Raw genomic sequence first — 25,964 nt, 5'->3', positions numbered from 1 at the left:
AAGGTCTTTTCAGATGGAGTATATTTGTCTCGCCCTTTTCTTTGCTCCAGGGACACCGTCTGCCTCCCTTTTGGGGTAATTAGTCTGCCGCTGTCTCTCGAGCTAACCCCTTTTTCATTTCTTCCCATCTGTGGCACTCCATCCCCTTCTTTTAAGCTCCCCTGAGAAGAGAGCAGCTGGACAGTAGGGGTGGCATCAGCTGCTGGAGGCAGTCCTGAGTTCCAAGTGGAGGTGTGGTAGCAAGGAGAGGGGAACCGGAAGGACCCAGGTGGTAACTAATAGGCTGGTTAATTTAGCTTGAGTGTGCTCTTTGCAGGCAGTGTCTTTCTGTTTGGTTCAGCAGCTACCACATCTTGTTACTGAAATATTTGTGATTGTGGCAGTAACTCTGCCATTCTTGGTGAGAGAAGGCAGAAGCCATTCCTTTTTGCAGATGAGAATTGTCAGTTTTTCATATTAAGTCAGTAATAAAAGTGCAAAATTGCCTTTGCTTCACCCCCTTCATTTCATTTGTGTCGTTCATAGTGCATTTTTTTTTAAGTAACTTTTTGTTTTAAAATAGGTGTAGATTTCCATAAATTTAACAGAGACAGCATAGAGTTCTGAGCTACCCTCACCTAGTTTCTGGTATTGCTAACACTTTCCATCAAATGGTGCATTGTCCACAGCTAATGAAGCAATACTGATACATTGGTTATTACCTACAATCGATAGTTTCTTTGGTTATCCTTTATTTTTATTTAATGCCCTTTTTTATCCTATGATCTCATCAAGGATACTGTATTACATTTAGTTGTCATGTTTCCTTTGACTGTTCTAGACTCTGACAGTTTCTCAGACTTGCTTTATTTTTAATGATCTTTATAGTTATGAAGAGTCTAGTCAGGTTCCATAGTGCATTTTTAATTTCTGCCTGCCTCTTACATGTAGCACATGTTTGGGTTACCTTCAAGTTTTGCTAATGTGTAGAAATAGAATATAAACTTGTTTTATTGCTAATTGGTAAAAGTCTTTTATAGCAAGCCAAATCTGATTCGATACTTTAACCCTCAGTTCGAAGTTTATTGTTGTCACTATTGGCTTTTAGTTTTTCCCTTGAAACAAAAATAAAAACAACTACCCCCTCTCTGAGGTTTGCATCTTAAAAAAAATTATAGTAGCTAGAATGTGATGAGACTCTGAGAAAACTGATACCCTGAGAATTGAAAAAACAGAATCAGTCAGGGCTAAAAATATATCTTTCCTGGCTCCTGTGGTATTTATGCAGGATTTTAGCGACATATCCAAATACTTTTATTGTAACAATTTCATCGTAAATACTGTCAAATAGGTCATTGTTTAGTCTTAGAATTTAATTTTGGATGCTTTTACTGAAGGATATTAATTACAGTGGAATTTAACCTTAAGTGACAGCTTTAACAAGATTGACAAATAGATAAATAGCAGCCAAGTATAGCAGTCTAGTGTTAGTCAACTAAGAATTTATTTTATGCCCCAGGTAGCCTGAAGAGAGTTAATTCATTTCTGTCTTCTGTTACATAATTTACTTGTGATCCAACCTTTTATGTTTGCTCGTCTTCTAGGGACAGCATTGCCATGCTTTTCTGTGTACTATCAAGCAAGAAAAGTGTATTTTTTGGATTTTCAAATCAAAGATAAACATAAGAGGCTGCTTTAAAACCAGTTTTTCAGGTTTTGCTGATCAATAATGCTGCGAATTTAAGGCTCTCAGCAATTTGCTGAAAGAGCAGCTTATGAATGGGCAATTATTAGTCAAGACAGGTGCTAAACTAGACACTTAAACATTTCTCTATTCTTTCAAGAAATACATAGTATTTTCAACAATGATCGATTTTGACCCATTTATTATTTTTTAGTATATGCTGCATTTTAATAGCCTGGCAGACTTACTTAGGTAGATTCCTTTTTTACTGGCTTACCACTATGAGGATATTTAACAATGTCAGTTTTGAGAAAACAGTACAAATGCTTAGGTATATCAAAAATTTTTTTTGTTTTTATTTTTCCCCCTACTCATAGAGAATTATTTTGATGACCTATCACATCGTTTTGTATCACTATAATCTGTATCCTCAAAAAATTATGGAAATCAAATTTAGCATTTGAACTTACTCATTGTTCAAATATTTTGTAAAAATTTTTCAAGTAACAATAACGGTTAAGAGTTCTAATCCTAAGGCTAACAGAAAAGTACTAAAAACACAGAATTGAAACTGTTTTCTCTGGGGATACAGATAGAAGATGAGGGAAACATTTATTTAAATACATTAAGCAGACTTTTTCCGTTAGGCTGTGGTTAATTAAGTTCAAAAAAGTTAGGTAAAGATTTGCCCGTGTGTCCCCCTCCCACCCTTTGCTGTCATGCTGGTGTTGAGACACAGGGCTTATTTTAATTAATGTAAGGGGTGTGTGCCGCTATGTCTTTGGTGGCTTGGTTGTACCACTTTGTTTTTTATATCTATGAATACAAGATGTGGAGAAGTACTTTTAGTATGGTTACTATAATATCAAGATAGAAGCTTGGCTTAGTAGGCTTCTTTCTGAGTGACACTCCCCCTGCCCCTCCAAAAAAAAACCTTCCGACTTTTCATTGAATGTTATTAGGAATTATTCTTATTTCCTCAGCAATGAAAAATCAAATTGTTATTTAGTGTGATGGTTGCTTAGTTATCTACCATATAGGTGAAGATGTGCTTAAGAGATTTGTTGGCCTTAGAAAATCCTAACAGGTGATCAGATCTTTGTTTTATGCATAACTCCCATTTAGTGTTAATGAGCATTGTGGGCATTTGAGGGTTTAATGTAAAATGAGGGTTAAGTTCACCTGAGTTTTTCTAGACAGAGAATTAGAGCAATGAGAGAGAGATGCTTGAATATTAATACTGATTAATTTTCTAAACTGTATTTAGTTTTCTTAAACTATTAACTACATACAGGTTTAACTGAAATAGATTTCTTAAAATACAATCTTAATATGTAAAAATTAATAAAATTATTGTATTGCAGTTTTTACTATTTTAAAGATTTTTAACTTTTGGGTAAGAAGGTGAATTCAATCTCAAGTTTTAAGTGAATAATTTTCTGATATTTGAAGTTTATAGTGACTGTAGATGTTTGAAATGTAATGGTATCTGTGTTTTGGTTCTTTGTTGCTTAAAACTTAGAAGTAGTTTTAGAAGTAGTTTGAGAAAAGATTTTGGTAGGGGCTTCTTGTGTATGACATGTTAACTCCATTGCATTTCCTTAGAAGGTAAGGATTTTTGAGGTAAAAGGCTATAAAAAGTATACTAGGTAGTTTATAAAGAAGTGAAGAATTCCAGCATAATTCTTTTGGAATTAAGAATATGTGTACTTTTAGTAATCATAGATCACATAATTTTAGATAAAACTTTTAATGTAACTTTCATTTTGAAATGATAGAAACTGATTAGACTAAAAACAGATTGAGAAAGTTTTGATTTTTTTTTCCTCTCAAAATTCGGATATGCTTGTGATCTAGACTTTTTAAATAAAGTGAAGCCACTGTGTGCCACTCCCCTTTTCTTCTAGCCTCCTGTTTCCTTTAATAAAGTGAAACTTGGGAAATTTTGGCTTTAATTGGAAGTAGATAAGGATGTCTATAATACAGTAGAATATGAAGAACTTTTTCTGTTTATTAATGATTTAAAAATTATTTCAACTCTCAAATATGGTCATTTTCTAAAGCTTTTCTCATTTTTAAAAAGCTTATCTTTCGGGAAAAAGTTGATTTGAAAGATTTTTACTGTAATTTAGGAAACGAACAACATAAAATCAACGTTAACTTTTGTAGTAGCACAAATTTCTAGTGAAGTTAAAGTCCACTGTCATTGTGCTATTGTGCTTTTGAGTTAATGTTTATTCTGCTCGTTTGTTGTACAAGTTATGAATGTTTGCCATCTGTCACTCTTAATAGGTGTCTCTGCTTTTATTCTAAAGCATCATGGTTTATTATTTTTCTCTTGGGATAGTTGTGCATTTTTAGTGTTGAATTAGGAAAGATTTTTTCTTTTACTTAAATTGAAAGAAGGTCCATACTTTAAAAATGTTTTATAAAGTTAAATAGACTATAGGAGTATGCCACACTATTTTATATTTGAAATAGCAAATTAAAATATTCCAAAAGTTAAAATGTTGATGGCAGTAGCTCCTATTTATAGTAGGATTCCTTGGATGCTTTATTATAGGTATAGATGGATAGAGAGTAAAAAGCTTTTTTTCTGAACCACATCCATACTTATCTCAAAATGACTATGTTGTTTTTTTTTTTTTTTATAACTTCACTTGGAGTGGTTAATAGATTTGCTGGCAAAATTGAGGCTATGTAGTTAGCAAAGGTTGCAAAAACCAAGATCATGGCATCCAGTCCCATCACTTCATGAGAAATAGAAGGGGAAAAAGTAGAAGCAGTGACAGGTCTTATTTTCTTGGGCTTCAGAATCACTGTGAATGGTGACTGCGGCCATGAAATTAAAAGACGCTTGCTCCTTGGAAGAAAAGATGTGGCAAACCTAGACAGTGTATTAAAAAGCAAAGACATCACTTTGCCGACAAAGGTCTGTATAGTCAAAGACACGGTTTTCCAGTATTCATGTACAAATGTGAAAGTCGGACCATAAGGAAGACTGAACATCGAAGAAATAAGTGTTTTTGAATTGTGGTGCTGGAGAAGACTCTTGAGAATCCCTTGGACATCAAGATCAAGCCAGTCAATCCAATCAACCCTGAAAATTCATTGGAGGGATTGATGCTGAAGCTAGAGCTCCAATACTTAGGTCATCTGATGTGAAGAGCCGACTCATTGGAGAAGACCCTGATGCTGGGGAAGATTGAAGGCAAAAGGAGAAGGGGGCGGCAGAGGATAAGATGGGTTGGATGGCTTCACTGACTCAGTGTACATGAATTTGAGCAAACTCCAGGAGATGGTGAGAAGGACAGGAAAGCCTGGCATGCTGCAGTCCATGGAGTCACAAAGAGTTGGACACGACTTGGCGACTAAACTACCAACATAATTATATCAGAAGTGCCATTTAAAATTTGTCTTTAAATTTTTCAATTTCTCCCCCATGTAGAGAATCTTATACTAAATAGTAAGCATGGGAATCATTTGGTTGAAATGAGACCTAAGGTGGCTGATAATGCACTACTTGTTAGGCTCTGTGCCAGAAACTTCCTTTTTATCCATCACTTATTTTTATAGTTGAGTCATGGATTAGAATGCTGATGGACATAAGATGTTTTGAGTTTAATTATTAACTGTCTAGTTTTTTTTTTTTTTTGGCAGGGTGAATGACTGGAAGAGTTAGGACAAAGTAACTAAAAAGTGAGTCAACTTAGAAATTGGCACTTTAGGTATAGAGTGTGTGGTATTTCCCTTGGTTATGCAAATGTCCTATTCATTTATACAGAAACCAAATCAGTATGTTTGTGATATATCATTGTCTTTATGTGGTGGGAAAATAATTTTCAGGTAATTTAATAGAGTACATGGCACTTTGGCCTTTTATTCTCTATGGATTAGCTTTGAAACCTGATGTTTTAGTGTCTAGAGAGATAGCAAAGTGGTCGTAGTTCAATATTCTGAGGTGAAGTAGGGTTTATGAATTTAGGGATTAAACTGTAATACGTTCAGTTTAGCTCTGAGTAGATATAGTGCCTCTATGTTACTTTTTGTTTCTTTCATTTCTTTTATAGAAGAGGAAGATGGAGTGTGGGAGAATGGACTTTCCTATGAATGCCGAACTTTGCTTTTCAAAGCAGTTCACAATCTGTTGGAACGGTGTTTAATGAACCGGAACTTTGTACGTATTGGCAAGTGGTTTGTGAAGCCTTATGAAAAAGACGAAAAACCTATAAATAAAAGGTAAGCTATCTTTAAACTCTTACTTGATATTTCTTTAGGCTTGTTAATATTAATGACTTTATAGAATGTGTGATAAAACTAGTATCTCACAGACATTCAGAAGGTTACCTTTGGCAAAGTCCTATAAGTATTCAGTTTTCTTTGATTCCTTCATTCTTTCTTTTACACATTTTAAGAATTTTCTTGTAGTACAGATAGGTTGTGTGTCAGTACAGTGGCTTAAGTTTTGATTTGGGATAATAGAAAAAATGTGAGATGAAAGCAGAGACTTACGCATTAAAGTATATATATTTTTTAGTACTAGTGGAAATATATTCATGGTACTCTGTTAAAATTAAGTAGTATTAATAGTTTTTTTAGATGGTGATCTGTAGTCATGTTTGGGTTGAGGTAATCCTCATTCTCAGCATCTTTTCGCTTTAATTAAAGTTATTTAAATTTGTATGTTTCTATGTAGGACATGTTTACTTTTGGGGTGCTTATGATTTTCTTCAGCTTTAAATTAAGCAAATTCATGATGCTAATGTGTAGGATAGTTGCAGATGGAGGCACAGAAGACTTTTAAGACATATTCAGGTAAAAGCTTTAGGTTACTACAGTTCTCTGGTTTAAATAATATAAGGCGTAATCTGTTAGAAGATTTAGTCGCAAGCAGTTGTTGAATTAGTGAGACTTCGAGAGAAATTAAACAGTGGTGTGTAAGATGGGATATGGGAAAAGAAAAAAATGAAGGAAATTTATTCGTTTTCCCTAAAAGATGTGATGGTTGTAATCATTGTTGAGATGTCATTTTATGTCAGGTGCACATCTTTTTTCATGCACACACACAATTTTTTGTAAACTTCCCTTTCTAGTTTCATTATAATCGATGAGTAGGTAAGACATATCAAGGCTTTCATTTTTTCTCTCTGAAAATTAAAACAAACCTTTATTGTCAAAAGAATAATTGTACAAGGTAGGAGTGCATTCAGTTGCAAATGACAAAAAAGTCCTAACTAGCTTATGTAGGAATTGATTTTTCTTAATAGTCTGGAGGAAGATATGTTCAATGATATCATCAAAACTTAGGTTCCCTGGAGTTTTCTGCTCTTTTATCTCTAGCCTTTGGCTTTTATCTTCATGGTTCCAGTAAATGTTGCATCTCCAGACTTCACTCATGGTGGATTCCAGGTAGGAAGAGGAAGGGAAGGAGGAGATGAGAAGGGGTGACCATTGGATCAGAAATTAGATTCTTTTCTGGAACTCTTAGCTGACATATCATTGGCTATCTTGAGATAAATACTCTGTATATGGGAACATTGCCACTCTGAGCAAAATAAACCTTGGTTAGTAAGAGGAAATGGAGAATAGATAGTAGGTAGTCAGTTTGAAGAATTCAAGCTGATTACCAAGAATTAAAAAGAGAACCTGTAATCCTGAGCCCCAACTACTAGATGTGCTCCTCAGAGGCAATCCCTTTAAATTCTTCTAAATTAACTTTAATTTACCCGTTTAAAAACTTACAAGCAAATGCTAATTATTGAGCTTTCTGTTATTTCAGTTATTCAAGATTTAATCTTCTATTAATAATTTAGCTATCTTACCGTCCCCTCCACCCCAGCCATCTCCCAACTCCCATCCCTACCACGTGGACATTGGCATGCTGAGATACTCTGTTCTCCTGTCCTTTTTTTTTTCCCCTTATCTTACCAATATAGTTATGAGATTTGGTAAAAAAAAAAAAAAAAAAAGTACCTATTGTTTCTATTATTATAATTTTATACATATTTAGTGAGTCATACAGCATGTAGGATTACATTCCATTTCCTCTATATAATTTTGTTTTTCCCAGTGTTAATGTGATTACCTCTTTTTTCCCTTAATTACCTGTCAAGGGTTGGTAAACTACCTCCTCACAGGGAAGATACAGCCTGCCCCCTGTTTTTGTAAATTTCATTGTAACACAGCCTTGTTCCTTCATTTTTGGATTACTTTATGCCTGCTTTCACACTCCAGCAGAGTTGAATAGTTGTGATAAGAGACTGATGATCCCACAATGCCTAAAATATTTCTCTGGCTTTTTACAGATAGTTTGCTGATCCCCAACCTGTATACTTACTGGTAATTCGCCCCTAGGCCATCTACAGGAAGTATAAGTCTCCCCTTTACCTTTAAGGAGTTTGTGTAATCTTTTAATTTCTTCTCACTCTCTCTCAGTATCCCTATTTGAACCCTTCATTGTTCGGTTCTGTTTTGGACTTGTTGTTTTATTAGGCCTGTTTCATAGTAGTCATCTTGGGAATTTGCTTTGCCTTTTTGTCTGTGTTGGGTCACTTATTTCCTGGATTTCATGTTTTGTTTTTTTGTCTTACTGTTTTGGTAATGCCCATCTACCTGTAGTTTCCTGAGAAGAGAATACATAAGAAGTAATATTTTTGAGATCCTGGATGTCTGAATTATCTCTTTTTCTACTCTTAAGACTTCTGGGCACTAAAATGCTGATTGGAAGTTCTGTATGTGTAAATAGCTATGAAGCAAGCTGCAGCCTTTAGTAAGGTGATTGGACTGGGACTTGGCCATTTTTATTTAGAACTGTGCTGTTATAGTAGCCACCAGTCAATTGTAGCTATTTAAATTTCAGTAAATTGAAAAAATAAAAATTCAGTTCCTCAGTTGTCTAAACCACATTTCTAATACTCTTACGAGTGCTGGTTATTGTATTGCATAAGTTCTTTTGGATGATATTGCTTACACCAGAGCCTTTACACTTAAAATAATGCCTTAGCATCACTAAAGAAATCAGTTAAGGGTGTTTTTATTTTTGTTTTTTTTGGAGGGGTTGGGCAGTAACTGAAAGACTACTTTAAACTTCACTCGTAAAGCTTTGTCTTCTTTCATACACCTGTGGCTTTTACACAGTCCCTTCAACTCCATCTTATTTAAATAGAAGCACCACAAGATTTAAGGTGGCTTATTAAGTAGCCGTTTTGTATAGCTTTGGGATATCCTTTGGTTGGGTTCCTCAATACCTTTGAAAACTTAACTCCTACGGAAGCTATTATGTTTTCTCAGGACTCAATTCTTTTCTTCTTGTCTTCTAAGATGGCACTGTCTAATAGAAATACAATATGAGTCACATATGTATTTTAAAATCTTGCAGTAGGCACATTAAAGAAAGTTTTTTAAAAAGTGAAATTGATTTTCATATATTTAACCCAATATATCTAAAATATTTCAGTATGTAATTGCATATGCAAATGATATTAATGAGGTAGTTTACTTTTTTAAAACTAGGTCTTTGAAATCTAATATGCATTTCGTTCTTTAGAGTACATCTCAATGGGATCTGTCCACATTTACAAGTGCTTGATAGTCATGTGTATATTGGTTTGCATCAGTGGTGATGAACCCTCTTGGAATTGTATGCTAAATTGGGATTGTACTTGAGACTCAAAAATAGGGGAACTTCCAACTTCTGTCAAGATGTCCTTTATTTGCTAAGTTGGGCCTGGTTACTGTCTTATTTTTCCTCCTCTTAGCTTAGTCTATCATTAATGTCCATCATCAAGATTATTCTGAAGTCCTCAGTGATGATATAATAGTACTTAAGACCTAATGAAATCTCTCTGTGATGTTTGAGTCATTAGGATTTGCATGGTCAGTTTTCCCCATTCTCATGCTTTCTAGAAACATTTTTGAGAAAAATTCAGGGCTAGGAAAGACTTTTTTCTCTCTTTTTTCCTTCCCATTAAGCTTTTCTTACTGTCATTTCTTACTGTGATTCTTAGAGATTCATACAAATCTGTCCTTTTGAACTGTTGGTTTTAGATTTGAATGATAATAGAGAAATTTTGTTTTTCTGAAGGGAATGAGAAACCTTTGCATAAGCATAACTGACCAGGCCGTGTTTGAAATTAGGGCTTAATAGGTGTTAAATCAGTTTTCAAAACAGACCTGTTAGTCCAGTTTTACAGTTGTTAAATCTGAAGAATAGGGAGGTTAAGGAACTTCTTGGAATTCATTCATCTTGCAGGTATTGGAGCTGGATTATAGGGCATGAAAAAATATGAGACAGAGTGTGCCCTGTAGATCGCTGTATCTCCTGTACCTACGTGTTATTATTTTATTTATTTTTTATTATTTAAAAAAATCTTTTAGCTGTGTCACACAACATTGTGGGATCTTAGTTCCCTGACCAGAGATTGAACCCACATCACATGATCTGCATTAGCCCACCAGGGAGGTCTTAACCTACATCTTTTTAAAGTTATAGAAAATAGTAAAACAGAAGACTTAAAAATATTAGGGAGATGCTATATTTGCTGAGCACTTGAAGTTGTAAACCAAAATAATGTCATTGCTTTCTGAATATTCTTTACTATATAATGTAAGTAATGTGTTCACTAAGTGAGCTGAAGTATATAAAATTTACAGATAAAGGTGTTATATTTTGGATTTTAATATACATCTGTTGTTCATTGAGATATGTATGGTAAGGATATTTGATATTGAAATTGTACCTATAAATTTAAGGAATTTAAAGAATCACTTTGAGGGCTACAGAAGTATAGATTAATGCAGTGGTCTGGTCCAAACTTGTCTGGATATGGAATCACCTTGAGAGAATAAAAACATAATCTGTGTATTAACCTGAGAATGTGGTGTAGGGTTTGGAATTTATAAAAGATCTCTGTGTGATTCTAATGAAAGATAGGTTTGAAAACTATTTAATCAATGAAATAAAAATCTTGAATTAGGATGACTAGGATTCTTTTTTTGTGTGTGTAGTATAATATAAACAACACAAGTTACCATTTTAGCCATTTTTTAAGTGTATGGTACAGTAACATTAATTACATTCATACTGTTGCACAGCCATCACGCTATCTACAGAAATTTTTCATCATTCCAGGCTGAAAATTTGCCCATTGATTAATGACTCCCTATTTCTCCCCCTCACAGCCCCAGGTAACTACCATTCTACTTTTTGTCTCTATGAATTTGACTGTTCTAGATACCTTACATAAGTGAAATCAAAAGGTATTTGTCCTTTAGTGTCTGGCTTATTTCACTTAGCACCATGTTCTCAAGGTTCTTATCCAGGTTGTAGCATGCACTTTCATTTCTCTTTAGAAAAATATTTACATATTTCTTTATTTGACTGTTCTGGGTCTTAGTTGCAGCATTCGGGATCTTTAGTTGCAGCATGCGGCTTGTTGGATCTAGTTCCCAAACCAGGGATTGAACCTAGGCCCTGAATTGGGAGTGTGGAGTCAGCCACTGGACCATCAGGGAAGTCCCCATTTCTTTTTAAGACTGAGTAATTTTCCATTGTATTTTTATACCACATCTTGTTTATCTACTCATCTGTCAGTTGACATTTGGGTTGTTTCTACTTTTTGTCTATTGTGAATAATGCTGCTATAAATATTAGTATACAAATACCTATTCAAGTCCTTGCTTTCAGTTCTTTTGGAAACATACAAGAAGTAGATTTGCTAGGGCATACAGTAATTCTATTTTAATTTATTTTTTGAGGAATCGCTAAAGTCTTTTCCACTGTGGCTGCCCCATTTTATATTCCAGCGAGCAGTGTAGGAGGATTGCAGTTTCTACACATCTTCACCAACACTTCATTTTTTAAAAAATAGCAGCCATCCTTATGGATGTGAAGTAGTTATCTCATTGTCATTTTAATTTGCATTTTCTAAATGACTAGTGATGTTGAGCATCTTTTCACCTGTTGGGTAGCTGTGTATCTTCTTAAATGTCTGTTAAAATCCTTTGCCCATTTTTAATTGATTGTTAGGATGACTAGAACTTTAACTCAACACTCCCTTTAAATAGGTTTATGATTTTAAGACAAGTCAGTTAACTTCTTTGTGTCTTGAATTCCCTACCAGCAAAATGGGATATCATCTTTCTGTACCTGCCTAACAGAAGTGCTAAGAATACAGCACTTCCTAAAGCAGTATACTTACCTGTTACAATATTAGAACAGCTGACTTTAATCTATAAGCATATTTTCAATTTATGTCTTAGAAATAAATAATCTTTTGTTTAATTTCAGTACTTAACATTTTTCTACAACAGATTATCTGTCCAGGTTTCATCTGTAAAATTATGCCTTATTCTTAACTTTTTGCTTTGGTTGTTATAGTAAAAGCTCCTGGAGAGCAGTTTTATTCTCCATAATACTTTATGGTACTTAACAGTGCCTTGGATTCTTATTGTAGTTGCACATATTTGTTTTAACTCCACTTTTCTAAGTGCTGAGTACTAAAAATGAAGTGGTGTTGTAAAATGATCTCTCTCCTCAAAAGACAAGCCATTGCGAATTTAGTATGGTGGTATTACCTAACATTCACTTTGGCCTATAATACTTTCTGACTAGATTACCTTTAATATAGGTATACCTTGGAGATAATTGCTTCCCTGGTAGCTCAGCTGGTAAAGAACCTGCCTGCAAAGCAGGAGACCCTGGTTCCATTCCTGGATTGGGAAGATGAAGATCTCTGGAGAAGGAATAGGCTACCCACTCCACTATTGCTAGGCTTCCCTGGTGGCTCAGATGGCAAAGAATCCTGGGTTGATCCTTGGATTGGGAAGATCCCCTGGAGGAGGGCATGGCAACCCATGCCAGTATTCTTGCCTGGAGAATCCCCATGGACAGAGGAGCCTGGTAGGGGTCCATGGGGTCGCCAAGAGTCGGACACGACTAAGCTCAGCACAGCACATAAACCTTAGAGTCATTTTGTCAGTATCTGCAAAATAACTGCTCAATTTTTATTGTGATTGTGTTGAATCTTATTATTCTATAGCACCACAGTAAAGCACACATCATAATAAATTGGGTCACAGGGAATTATTTGGTTTCCAGTGCGTATAAAAGTTACGTTTACACTAACTGTAGTCTATTAAGTATACAGTAGCAATATTTGTAGAAAACAGTGTACGTAACTTACTTTATTACTAAAAAATGCTAACTATTCTCTGTACCTTCAGCAAGTCATAATCTTTTTGCAATAGTAACATCAAAGATCACTTACCACAGATCACCATACCAAGTATAATAATTATGAAAAAGTTTGAAATGTGAAAATTACCAAAATGTGACACACAGACATGAAGTGAATATACGCTGTTGAGAAAATGGTGCCAGCAGACTTGCTCAGTGCCAGGTTGTCACACACCTTCGATTTGTAAAGCCCTCAGTTGTCTGTGAAGCACAGGAAAGCAAGGTGTACTTGTGTAAGAATTTGAGAAAATTTATCCCATATTTAGAATTTTTAGTTGTTTTCCTCCTATACATGCACAAACTTGGTTTATTTTAAACCATTTTCTATTACAACTAGATCAGTGTGTATAGGAAACATAGCAGTATATGGTGTGATGTTTTTCCTAAAATAGGCAACTGGAATTGAGAGCTTGCTGTTTAGTAGGGTTGTACAGAGAGTAGGAATGGAGAGTTTATTTTCTTTTAATATTTTATGTATGAAATGAAACAGTTGAAAGCTGTAGTTTTAACTATAGTTCACTGATTAAATATGAGGATATAAAATACCTCCAAGCCTCTTTGTCTTTTAAAGATAAAGACTATGAACTTCCCTGGTGGTCCACTGGTTAAGAATCTACCTTGCAATGCAGAGGACACAGGTTTGAACTCTGGTCTGAAAGATTCCACATGCCACGGAGCAACTGAGCCTGTGCCCCACAACTACTGAGCCCCATGTGCTACAACTAAGGATCCCAAATGATGTCAACGAAGATCCTGCGTGCTGCAACCAAGACCCCAGGCAGCCAAATGAACATTAAAAATAAGGAACAATGGACTGTTCTAGGTTGTTGCTTAAACTTGCAGACGTTCTTAAAAGTGTTTGCAATTTAGCTTTTGGAATCTGCTGTTGAATTATTGATTAAGCACACAGCATTCGTGATGATTTCTATAGCATACTTACCTTAAACTTAATCAAATTGCAGTTTACCTATGTGTAGATTATTATTACTTGAGTCACTTCCTTAGTAAATGTTTCCCTTGACATAGAGAATTTTTAGTTATGCCCCTTTAAATTCTTAGTTTTTTGTCGGCAAAATTTATCTTTTAATGTTTTCTGAAAAAACTGTATAGAGTTATAATGTTAAAAACTATATATATATTCATTCTAACTAGTTTAATATGAAATTTTCTTAATTTTTTTTTAACCACATCTTTTATCCACTGTTTGGAGAGAGATGCTTTGAAAGTTCATTTCTGCTTGTTTTATGTCAGTACATATAATTGGGGTCCCAGATGGCTCAGTGGTAAAGAATCCACCTGCCATTCAGGAGAGGCAAGTTTGATCCCTGGGTTGGAAAGATCCCTTGGTGAAGGAAATGCAACCCAAACCAGTATTCTTGCCTGGGAAATCCCACAGACAGAGGAACCTGGAGGGCTACAGTCCACAGCATTGCAAAAGAGTCAGACATGACTTAGTACTTAAACAACAAGCAATGTATAATGGGCATAACCTTCTCTGAACACTATTGGCTTGCTAAGATAAAAATACCTAGAAAAAATATTTAGAAATGATGTTATGTATATATACTTTCTGTACCCCTTAACAGTTATAGAATAATTTTGTCAGAAAAGAGGTCACTAGAAAGAAAAGTGTAAATATGGCTTTGTAAGCATTCCCACATCTAGTAATGGGATTGGTTGCGTATATTTGTTTACTTTAGATACATTCTTTGAGGAAAATGTATGGCGGCTTGTGAGTAATTTTTAAAAAATCCTGATGTTCCCTGGAGAAGGACATGGCTACCCACCCCAGTATTCTTGCCTGGAGAATCCCATGGACAGGAATCTGGTGGGCTACAATCCCTGGGGTCACAAAGGATTCAGTTCAATTCAGTTCAGTCGCTCAGTCATGTCCGACTCTTTGCGACCTCATGAATCGCAGCATGCCGTGCCTCCCTGTCCATCACCAACTCCCGGAGTTCACCCAGACTCATGTCCATTAAGTCAGTGATGCCATCCAGCCATCTCATCCTCTGTCGTCCGCCTCTCCTCCTGCCCCCAATCCCTCCCAGCATCAGAGTCTTTTCCAGTGAGTCAACTCTTTGCATGAGGTGGCCAAAGTACTGGAGTTTCAACTTTAGCATCATTCCTTCCAAAGAAATCCCAGGGCTGATCTCCTTCAGAATGGACTGTTTGGATCTCCTTGCAGTCCAAGGGACTATCAAGAGTCTTCTTCAACACCACAGTTCAAAAGCATCAGTTCTTCGGCGCTCAGCTTTCTTCACAGTCCAACTCTCACATCCATACATGACCACTGGAAAAACCATAGCCTTGACTAGACAGACCTTTGTTGGTAAAGTAATATCTCTGCTTTTGAATATGCTATCTAAGTTGGTCATAACTTTACTTCCAAGGAGTAAGCGTCTTTTAATTTCATGGCTGCAGTCACCATCTGTAGTGATTTTGGAGCCCAGAAAGATAAAGTCTGACACTGTTTCCACTATCTCCCCATCTATTTCCCATGAAGTGATGGGACCAGATGCCATGATCTTCATTTTCTGAATGTTGAGCTTTAAGCCAACTTTCTCACTCTCCACTTTCGCTTTCATCAAGAGGCTTTTTAGTTCCTCTTCACTTTCTGCTGTAAGGGTGGTGTCATCTGCATATCTTATTAGGTTATTGATATTTCTCCTGGCAGTCTTGATTCCAGCTTGTGCTTCTTCCAGCCCAGCATTTCTCATGATATACTCTGCATGTAAGTAAAATAAGCAGGGTGACAATATACAGCCTTGATGTACTCCTTTTCCTATTTGGAACCAGTCTGTTGTTCCATGTCCAGTTCTTACTGTTGCTTCCTGACCTGCATGTAGGTTTCTCAAGAGGCAGGTCAGGTGCTCTGGTATTCCCATCTCTTTCAGAATTTTTTATAGTTTATTGTGATCCATACAGTCAAAGGCTTTGGCATAGTCAATAAAGCAGAAATAGATGTTTTTCTGGAACTCTCTAGTTGGCAATTTGATCTCTGGTTCCTCTGCCTTTTCTAAAACCAGCTTGAACATCTGGAAGTTCACGGTTCACGTTTTGCTGAAGCCTGGCTTGGAGAACTCTGAGCATTACTTGACTAGCGTGTGAGATGAGTGCAGTTGTGCGGTAGTTTGAGGATTGGACATGACTAAAGCAAATGAGCATGCACACATGCACAAGCGCATACTCCAGCTGTACAAGAATGGGCGTAATTCTTACTGAAACGCTTTTTGCTTTCACAGCATCCATTCTTCTCAATGTCTTCTTCTGACACTCAGGCTGTTCTTTCTTGGTCCCGATTGTGAGTGTCTTCTATTATACTAAAGCTGCAGTTTTTAGAGCTCCCTAGGGCCAGTTCCCTCTGTTTCTCAACATTCCCTCTCTAGGTGATCACATTCATTCACAAAGATGTAAATACCATCCACCCTGATAATCCCCAGATTTATACTATAAACCCAAACCTCCACCACATCATAAAAGTTACTTTGTCCAAAAACTGATTTCTTGATCTTTACCCCAAACTTGCTCCTTCTCTAGACATCTGTATGCTGTACCCTGAGGCTCATGTCATCAGATACTGCTTTAATTCTAGGGACCTCCTGGTTCCCCTATAAAATCCATCACCAAATTCCCAAACACATTGTAGATGTGCCCACTTCTGTCCATTTCTACTGTCACTACCCTAGTCCAAGTCACCACTGTCTCTCACCTGGGCTGTTATTGCTCTAGGTCCTGGTGGCTCAGTGGTCAAGAATCTGTTTGGCAATGCAGGAGACGCAAGAGAGACAGTTTCAACCCCTGGGTTGGGAAGATCCCTTAGAGGAGGAAATGGCAACCCACTCCATTATTCTTGCCAGGAAAATTCTGTGGACAGAAGAGCCTCAAGGGTTACAGTACATGGCGTTGCAAGGTGTCGGACTTAACGATTGAGCGTGTACACATGCACACATATCCTGTGGATTCTCTTCTCTAATAGCTGGTGAGATGTCCCAAGTAAAAACAAAAAAAATCAGATACTATCATTCCTCTGATTAAAAATCCTTCAATAATTTCCCCTTGCACTTTAGCACAAAATTCAAACTGCCTCGTTCTGTATATTCTGACCTGCTTGTTCCTCTTCCATCTTAATCCCAGTTTTTTGCTCCTGTCTATACTCCAGTTGATACTGATCTTCAATTCTTCCAGTAAGCCAAAATCCTTCCTGCCCCAGGGCTTTTGGACCTGCTGGTTGCTCTATCTGGAATGTTTTCCTCTACTTCTTGACCTGTAAACTGATTTCATCTTTCAAATTTCAGCACAAAGATCACTCTTCCTAAACCGCCTTCCATCCAAATTAAATTAGTTCCCTCTAGTGAGTTCTCTCTTAACATCCTTTTCTTTTGTATCATTCATTACAGTCTTTTAAGTAAATAAATATGTATATGTACGAACGCATGTATAGGTTATGTGTGTTTATGTGTGTGCACATAAAATGCCTGCCTCTTCCATTAGGTTGTGAAATTCATGAAGACAGGGACTCTTTCTGTCTTGGTCACCTCTGCGTAGCCTACACTTTGCATGGTGTCTAACACATAATGTGTGCTTTATTAAATATTTGCTGAACTAATTAATTAGTGAAAGTCTGCTTTTCCACCAATACTCTGTTTCTGAAAGCAACCCTTCTAAGAGTTCTTTTATCTTTCCAGATATGAAAACATATGATTAAAGAGAAAACAGTTCCAACATGATCGCATTTTAGTATGTTTTCCTAGTACAAATTTTTACATTTGAATTAAATCTAATAAAAATAGCTTTAGAAAGATAATTAAAGAGAAGTAGGGGCTGCTGTCTATGGGGTCGCACAGAGTTGGACACGACTGAAGCGACTTGGCAGCAGCAGCAGCAGGGCCTAGATAATAATTAAAAGATAGTAAGAAAAAAAAGTTGAGATTTGACAATAACAAAGTACGTATTACATAGAAAGAAGCCATTACCATGTAGAACTTCAACACAGTAAATTTTGCTGAGCATTTATTATACACCAGGTCATGTGGCTCATGTCCGTAATGATTTGCCAGCACCTTTTTATCACTTTGTTCTATTTCTAATTTATTTTTTAATTGAAGGATAATTGTTTTACAGATATCAGTAAGTTTTAAAAGGAAGGTGGTAAAGATTTCTTTAGTAAAACTGTTAAAAAGTGGTTAATTGTGTTACAAAGAAATAGTTTATTTAGGAGTAGGAAAAATACTTTTGTTATTTCACAAAGGTGTTGAATTTTTAACAAGTTGATTTTAGTAGTCCCGCTTTCAGAAGAAGAAATGCACATTTTGCTCAGTCCTTATTTATAGCAATGGTAGTTAATTAAAAAATCCAAAATTATTTTTTAGCAAGCCAGTAGTTTTGCATTTATTCAAGTTAGCCTTGTCTCCATAGGCACAGAGGACCTGAATTGTCATTCTAATGTATTTTTTTAATTGAAGTATATTTGAATTGTGTTTCAATTCATTGCCTTAAAAAAATCTGTTAAAAAATCCCAGTGTTTCAGCTGGTATTAAGAGTAGCGTTTGGTATTAACAAGAGGGTCTGAGATTTTACACACTTTTTTTTTTTTAATTATGCTGGGTCTTTTTTGTGGCACAAGGGCTTCTCTTGTTGTAGCACAGGGACTCTCAAGTTGCGGTGCGCAGGGTTAGTTGCCCTGTGGCATGTGGGATTTATTTCCCCGACCAGGGATTGAACCCTCATTCCCTGTATTGGAAAACAGATTCTTAACCACTGGACTATCAGGGAAGTTCCTGAGATTCACGCTCTTGATTTGGTATTTTCTTGAGCTGTGTTGTAACATAGTCCACATTATTGCTTTGTTGGGAAACTTATTTTCCAGCCCTGCAGTAAGTTCACTTAGGCATGTTTTCTGCATTCCAGATTATTTCAGGCAACGGTTCTGTGAAGTATTCATGTATTATATTAACATAGGTTCCCATTTTCCTGACTGTTTTTCAGTGTTTGTATTCTTTGCTACCAATTCTCTGATCTCAAAAATGAATGCCACATGTTTAGGTTTTTCTTATGGTAGTGCCTCACCTTTGGTGCCAGTTTTATATCAGGTATGGCTGTGTAATTAACCACCCCAAAACACAGGGATTTAAAACAGTTACGTATTCTCACTAGTGTACCTGCAGGTCAGCTAGGAGTTAGTCAATCTAGTCACTGTAAACTGTAGTATGAGTAGAGGTGTATTTTGTATGATTCTCATCCCTCTTTCGACCAGTGAACCAGTCAGGGCATATTCTTGTGATGATAGAAGCACCAGAGGACAAGCTAAATTATATGTGAAATATATAAGTATTCTTCAACCTTCTGCTTGGCCAAAGCAAGTCACAAAGCGAGCCTGATTCAAGGGTTGGAGAAGTATATTTCACCTCTAATAGGAAGAACTACAAAGTCTGGATAAAGGGAGGAATGAACAAAACATTACAGAGCTACAGTAATCAAAACAGTATGGTACTGGCATAAAGACAAACATGTAAACCAATGGGAGAGAATAGAAAGTTCAGAGATAAATTCTTGTGTATATGTTCAAATGACCTTTGACAAGTGTGCCAGGACCACTCAGTGGGGAAAGGACATTCTCTTCAAAAAACAGTGTTGGGAAAACAAGTATTCACATGTAAAAGAATGAACTTGGACCCTTATCTTATACTATATACAAAAAATAACTTAAAATTAATTAAAAACCTAAATGTAAGACCTAAAACTATAAAGCTCCTAGAAAAAAAATATTGGAAAAACTTCATGTCACTGGATTTGGCAGTGATTTTATGGTTATGGCACAAAAACATAGGCAACAAAAGCAAAAATAGACAAATGGGACTATATCCAACCTAAATTTTTTTTTGCATTATGGATTGGAGAGAATATTTGCAATCATGTATCTGCTAAGGTGTTAATAGCCAGCATTATAAAGATTGGAAGGACCGATGCTGAACCTGAAACTCCAATACTTTGGCCACCTCATGCAAAGAGTTGACTCATTGGAAAAGACCCTGATGCTGGGAGGGATGGCAGAGGATGAGATGGCTGGATGGCATCACTGACTTGATGGACATGAGTTTGGGTGAACTTCGGGAGTTGGTGATGGACAGGGAGGCCTGGCGTGCTGCGATTCATGGGGTCGCAAAGAATCGGACACGACTGAGCAACTGAACTGAACTACAACTCTACAAAATATCAAATAACCCAATTAAAAAATGGGAAAAATACTTCAATAGATATTTCTTCAAAGACTATATATAAATGGTCAATAAGCATAAGACAAGATGTTCAGGACTTCCCTGGTGATCCAGAGGCCGCCTGCCAATGCAGAGGGCACGGTTCTATCCCTGTTCTGAGAGGATCCATGCTGTGAGGCAGCTGAGCCCGTGAGTTGCAACTACTGAAGTCTGCACGCTTAGAGTCTGTGCTCCGTAACAAGAGAAGCCACCGCAATAAAAAGCATGCACCACAACTAGAGAGTAGCCTTCTTTTGTGAAACTAGAAAAAACCCATGTGCAGCAACAAAGACCCAGCACAGCCAAAAATATAATAAATAAATCTTAAAAAAAAAGTTACTCAGTATCACTAATCGCAGAAATACAAATAAAAACGTGGAAGTCATTCAGTTGTGTCCGACTCTTTGTGACCCCATGGACTGTAGTCCATGGAATTCTCCAGGCCAGAATATTGGATTGGGTAGCCTTTCTCTTCTCCAGGGTATCTTCCCAACCTAGAGATCTAACCCAGGTCTCCCACATTGCAGGTGGATTCTTTACAAGCTGAGCCACAAGAAAAGCCCAAAAACATATTAGGTGGCTACTATTGAAATAAAGAATAGCAGATGTTACTAAGGATAGAGAAATTGGAACCCTTATGCATGATTAGTGAGATTGTAAAATAGTATAGTCACTGTGGAAAATGTTACGTGATTGCTCCAAAAATTGAAAACAAAATACCATATGATCCATCAGACCTTCTTCGGAGTGTGTATCCAGAATAATTGAAAGCAGGATTTTGAAGACATTTTGCACATCCATGTTCATAGCAGCAGCATTCTTAATAGCCAAGGGGTAGAACCAACGCGAATATCCATTGATGGATGATGGCTAAGCAAAATGTGTTATAAACATACAGTGAATTATTGTTCATCCTTTAAAAGGGAAGAAATCCTGTCATCTGCTACACTGTGGATGAACCTTGTGGACATTATGCTAAGTGAAAGAAGCCAGTCACAAAAAGGCAAATATTGTATGATTCTCCTTATGTGAGGTATCTAAACAAAGGGGTAATTCTTGGTGGATTAAGTGATCTTGGTCTAGAGAGTTTAGTGCAAGGGTCAGATTGTGGAAGATCTAAAGTGCTGTGATAAGGTTTTAGGGGTTTTTTGACTTAGTCCTGAAGGCATTGGAAAACTATTGATTTTGAGCCTCCCAGTTGCATGATTAGAATTAATTTTTAGATCGCTGGCAGTGTTGTAAAGAAAGGTAAATTAGAGATTTTAACAACTACTCAGACCTTAAAAAGACAACAAAAAAATTATCTAAGAACTGGAATCAGTAGGAATTAGTGATGGATTAGTTGAAGGTAGGAAGTTTGGAGAAATTGAAAAATTGGAGATGATATCTTGCTTGCACAACTCTGCAGATTTGATAAGAAAAGGAGAATGGTTAGGGGAAAAAAAAGATCAAATATGGATTTTATTCTACAGTATTTAGTACTATGAGTCAAGGACCTGTTCTATCAATACAGGGATACAACATTATATGAAGGAAATATATTCCTTCTCCAGCAGAGCTTACATTCTTGGTGACTATAAGAAATAAACTGTGTAATAAGTTAGATTTTGATTATTTCTTAAGCCAAAACAAATCCCAGAAGAACAATTTAAAGGAGGGTGATCAGTGAAGACCTCACTTAAAAGGTGTTTAAAAATCTGAGAGAGGTTGGTGAAGGTGAGTATAGCTATCTAGAGTGTTCCAGATGGAATAACAGGTACAAAGGCCTGATGTGTTTAAGAAACAGCAGAGGGGTCAATTGAGGGAAAAGGGGGAAGTATTAGAGAACAATAAGTAAGAAATGAAATTGGAGAAATAAGAGTTATGGGGGGGATAGGCTGATAAAAGGTATCATAGGACGTAATAACTTTTATGGCGTTACCCAAGTGTGATTCTTTTTCCCTTAGGAATTATATATATATAATGTATGTATATAAGTTTATTTTCATGATTTAGGTCTTGTTAAGACAGTCTTTTAGTATCCTGTGCATAATTTTTGTTGTATCACTTAGCATAGCTGTAATTAAATGATTGAGATTAACATAGTGTCATGTGGTTTGCTACAAAACACTTTTTTAATAAAAGGAGTAACACTTTTCTTTACTTGGTTGTTTAATATAGAGTGCGTTTATGTCTGAATATAAGCAAATGTCTATAGTCTTTGTAATTACCCAACCATAGTTATTCCAAAGGACTTAGGTTTTTTAATCAGAAGAAATGAGCTTAATTTATTTTTAAATAATATAAATAATTTTATTTCCTGTAGTTATCACTTAAATCTCAATACAGCTAAAGCAAAAAAATAATTGGGTAAATGCATTGTGATATCTTGGATTTGATTCTGGAACAGAAAAAGGATATTAGTGGAAAACTCTGGTGAACAAATAAAAAACTGGAGTTTGTTGTAGTAATGTGCCAGTGTTAATTGCTTGTTTGACCAATGAAGCATGGCTATGTAAGACGTTAAGGAAAACTGAGTGAAGGGTATATGGGGACTTCCTATGTTTGTAACTTTTCTGTAAATTCAAAATTATCCTGAAAATAATTTAACAACAAAAGCTACTGGGATGGGGAAAATACAGTAATTACTTTTACTGTAACTTAATTTATTATACCCTTGTCTAGTCCAGAAAAAATTCAAGGGGTTTATAGATGTATACAGTAGATTTCAAGCTTATTAATGGTTATAGCTTAAAGAATTGGTTCTTTAAGATGATCCTTAGGATAAGTGTTTGGAGAAGGAATAAGGTGAGTAAATTCTTCTTGGTGTATAATCTCATTCTCTTCTGGGCCACTTGACTTTTCTAAATTTTACCTTATGGATATATCTACTTTGCTCTTGGGAACTTTCATTTTCCAATCTGTATACCCAGTCATATCTAAATTTCCTAAGATGGTCTATTTTGCTTGTAACTTTGATTCTAGAATACCTTCAATTATAACACTGATCATTGCTTTAAAATATTCATTGGGGAGGGGGAGGGCAGCACATTAGCTGCTTGATTAATTGCATTCAGCCTAGTTTCAGAAATAATATGAGAAAATATGTTTGCATTTATTTTTTAATAAGGGAGAAATAAAAATTAGATCATTTTTAATTCTGTTGTATGCATAGATTTTTTTCATCAACATAACCTTTTTTTCCTTAAAAAAAAATTGAAACTATACTAAACTGTACTATTACCTTTCCCATCAAACGCACTACCCCTCCTTTATTTATTTTAGTGGCTATGTTATCATTATGTGTGGGTGTACCTAACTTGTTTAACTGGTTCCTTTCTTTGCAGCTTTTCCTATTATAAACAGTGCTGTGAAGAACATTTCTTATAGCTAAATCTTTGCTTATATCTGTGATTTCTTTTTTTCCCTTTAGGTGATAAGGTAGAATTTTGGGGTTAAAGAGAATGTGCATTTTTGTGGTGTAACTTCTTAAAAAAGAAAAGCAAACTGACTTTGTTTTTGGCTATAAATCATTATTAAAATACTATTTTTTCTTCTTTATTAGTGAACACTTGTCCTGCTCTTTCACCTTTTTCTTGCATGGAGACAGCAATGTTTGTACCAGTGTGGAAATTAATCAACATCAACCTGTATACCTTCTTAGTGAAGAACATATCACCCTTGCTCAACAGTCTAATAGCCCATTTCAAGGTAGATTATTTTATGGGTATAGTTCCTTGATTTTTTTATTGTTGTTTCAAGAAAAAAATCTTATTGGTAGAGATTAATGAGATTTCCCCCAGTCTTTAGCCTAATGGTGATTCTGATGTAGTTTACTTCTTTCCTGTTAGAGTATTACGTCAATTAAATAAATTTTTAATGCAAATATTATTTTTAAAAGTTCTTGTACATGAATGTTAGCATATTTTAAAGTGTTCTTTTAAATAGGCTATAGATGGTATACATGTTATATATATTCAAGGTTATCTTTTGTATCAGTTCACATAAGCCATGTTTAATGTAGGTACATAGGACTTTTGATATAATTCATACCATGAAAGTGGTTGAACTCTAGAGGAAATAATTTTGTAAGATTGATGATTAAAAAGTATTTGTTTGCAAGGACTATGAGTTCTTACAAGTGTGTTCTTTGTAAGACAGTGTGTTCTTGTTTTAGTTCTAAGCTTCCTATTTGCTCTTTTAAAATTTATATGGCAGTATATAATAAGGACTTATATGTTGTTTTTCCTTAAATTGCTTTTTCTTAGTGGAAAGTCAAGAGAAATAGAAGGATATACGAATATTCACAGTTTATGTTGAAACTATCCATCTGAGATTTTTGGGTAGACAGAATCTTAAGTTTTATAATAAACTCGGGGTTATACTTTATCTTCACTTAATGAAGTACAGTAAATTCATTTTCTCTGGAATTGATCATTATGGGTTTCCTTTTCTTTGTTTGAATTGCGTAATTATTTGCCATACTATTCAGTGTCATCTTATTTGGTATAATTGTCTTCAGTTACTTACTTAATATCTGTTTTGGGTTTCTAGTTATCTTAAGCCCATTTGGACTAAATGGCACTCTCACAGGACAGGCATTCAAGATGTCCGATTCAGCTACAAAAAAATTGATTGGTGAATGGAAACAGTTCTATCCTATCTCATCTTGTTTGAAGGAGATGTCTGAAGAAAAACAGGAAGATATGGATTGGGAAGATGATTCTTTAGCTGCAGTAGAAGTTCTTGTTGGTACGGATTCTGAGTATTAATCCTAAGTGGGAAATGTGTGACTATATGTATTAGTTAGCTTTTGCTGAATGATATAACTCTTTAATATCTTAGTGGCTTTTAATATCAAACATTTGGTTTGGCTTTCTTATATCTTTTCATTCTGCAACCTAGGTTCAAGGAATATCCAGTATCTGGGACATAATATTCTTAAAAGAACAGAGGAATAATAGGAACTGAGCCTAACTATATTAAGTATATTTAATCTTCTGCTAGGATATGACATATGTGGCATGTGCTTACATTCCATTAGGTAAAAACTAGTATATGGCCAAGTCAGTCATTGGGGAAGGGAACTATAACCCACCTAGAGGGAAGCATGCTAAAGATGAGAAGAAAATAATTGTGAATGAAGAATATTTGGAGGTGAGAAAGTTGACAGCCTGTGTGATGCAGTATCTTAATGTTTGGTAAAACTGTCGCCTCTGATGACTTGAAAGGCAGAAAATGTATACCTAAAGACCTTGTGGCTGATTAGCTCTGTCCAGGTCAACTCTGCTTAGGTACGCTGTATTACATGCATCTTCCTCCTCAGGGACCTAAGTTAACAAGGTAAACTATATTTGAGACATGCTAATATGAAGGCAGAGGACGTAAAGTAGGAGAGGCTGCAGTGATCCTGCAAGTGTATCTGAAGTTCTTGTTGGGTCACGGCATTTGTCACCTGCATGTAGATTCCAGAGCAAGGTGCACATCCAACCTAACAATGAGTGCAGATGTATACTCCACCTTAGAGAGATGTGGGAAGTGTGGGGAATATATGGTTGAGCAGATAATTGGGATTAAAGTTTGCAGCATTGTATTTAATGAATTCATATGGTAATGTTATATGAAGATTACCTTCTTTGTTTTTTTAATCGAAGGAGTATCAGTATTCAGTTTCAGTAAATACATTATCAGAGTAGTTGTGTCAGAAACAGGAACAAAACACAATAACATATATTAGACTTTTCAGATAGAGATATATAAAGAAGAAAATAAAAAGGTCCATAATTCTAGTGCCAGTTACCTTTGTTAAAGTTTTAAAATAAATTTGATC

At 35.7% G+C, this 25,964-nt stretch overlaps 1 protein-coding gene across 1 annotated transcript in view; it reads left to right on the top strand.

Moving 5' to 3' along the window:
- MED13 (mediator complex subunit 13) overlaps positions 1-25,964 on the top strand; it is a 97,185-nt gene that overhangs the window by 4,992 nt on the left and 66,229 nt on the right. Inside the window, exons 3-5 of the mRNA XM_070390561.1 lie at positions 5,734-5,902; positions 23,700-23,845; positions 24,689-24,886. Of these exons, the coding sequence (XP_070246662.1) occupies positions 5,734-5,902; positions 23,700-23,845; positions 24,689-24,886 (513 nt within the window). The remainder of the gene's footprint in view (positions 1-5,733; positions 5,903-23,699; positions 23,846-24,688; positions 24,887-25,964) is intronic.

The sequence above is a fragment of the Bos mutus genome, chromosome 19, assembly GCF_027580195.1.
Source record: "Bos mutus isolate GX-2022 chromosome 19, NWIPB_WYAK_1.1, whole genome shotgun sequence".
Classification (NCBI taxonomy): domain Eukaryota; kingdom Metazoa; phylum Chordata; class Mammalia; order Artiodactyla; family Bovidae; genus Bos; species Bos mutus.
This window is presented reverse-complemented; position numbering and strand designations above follow the sequence as displayed.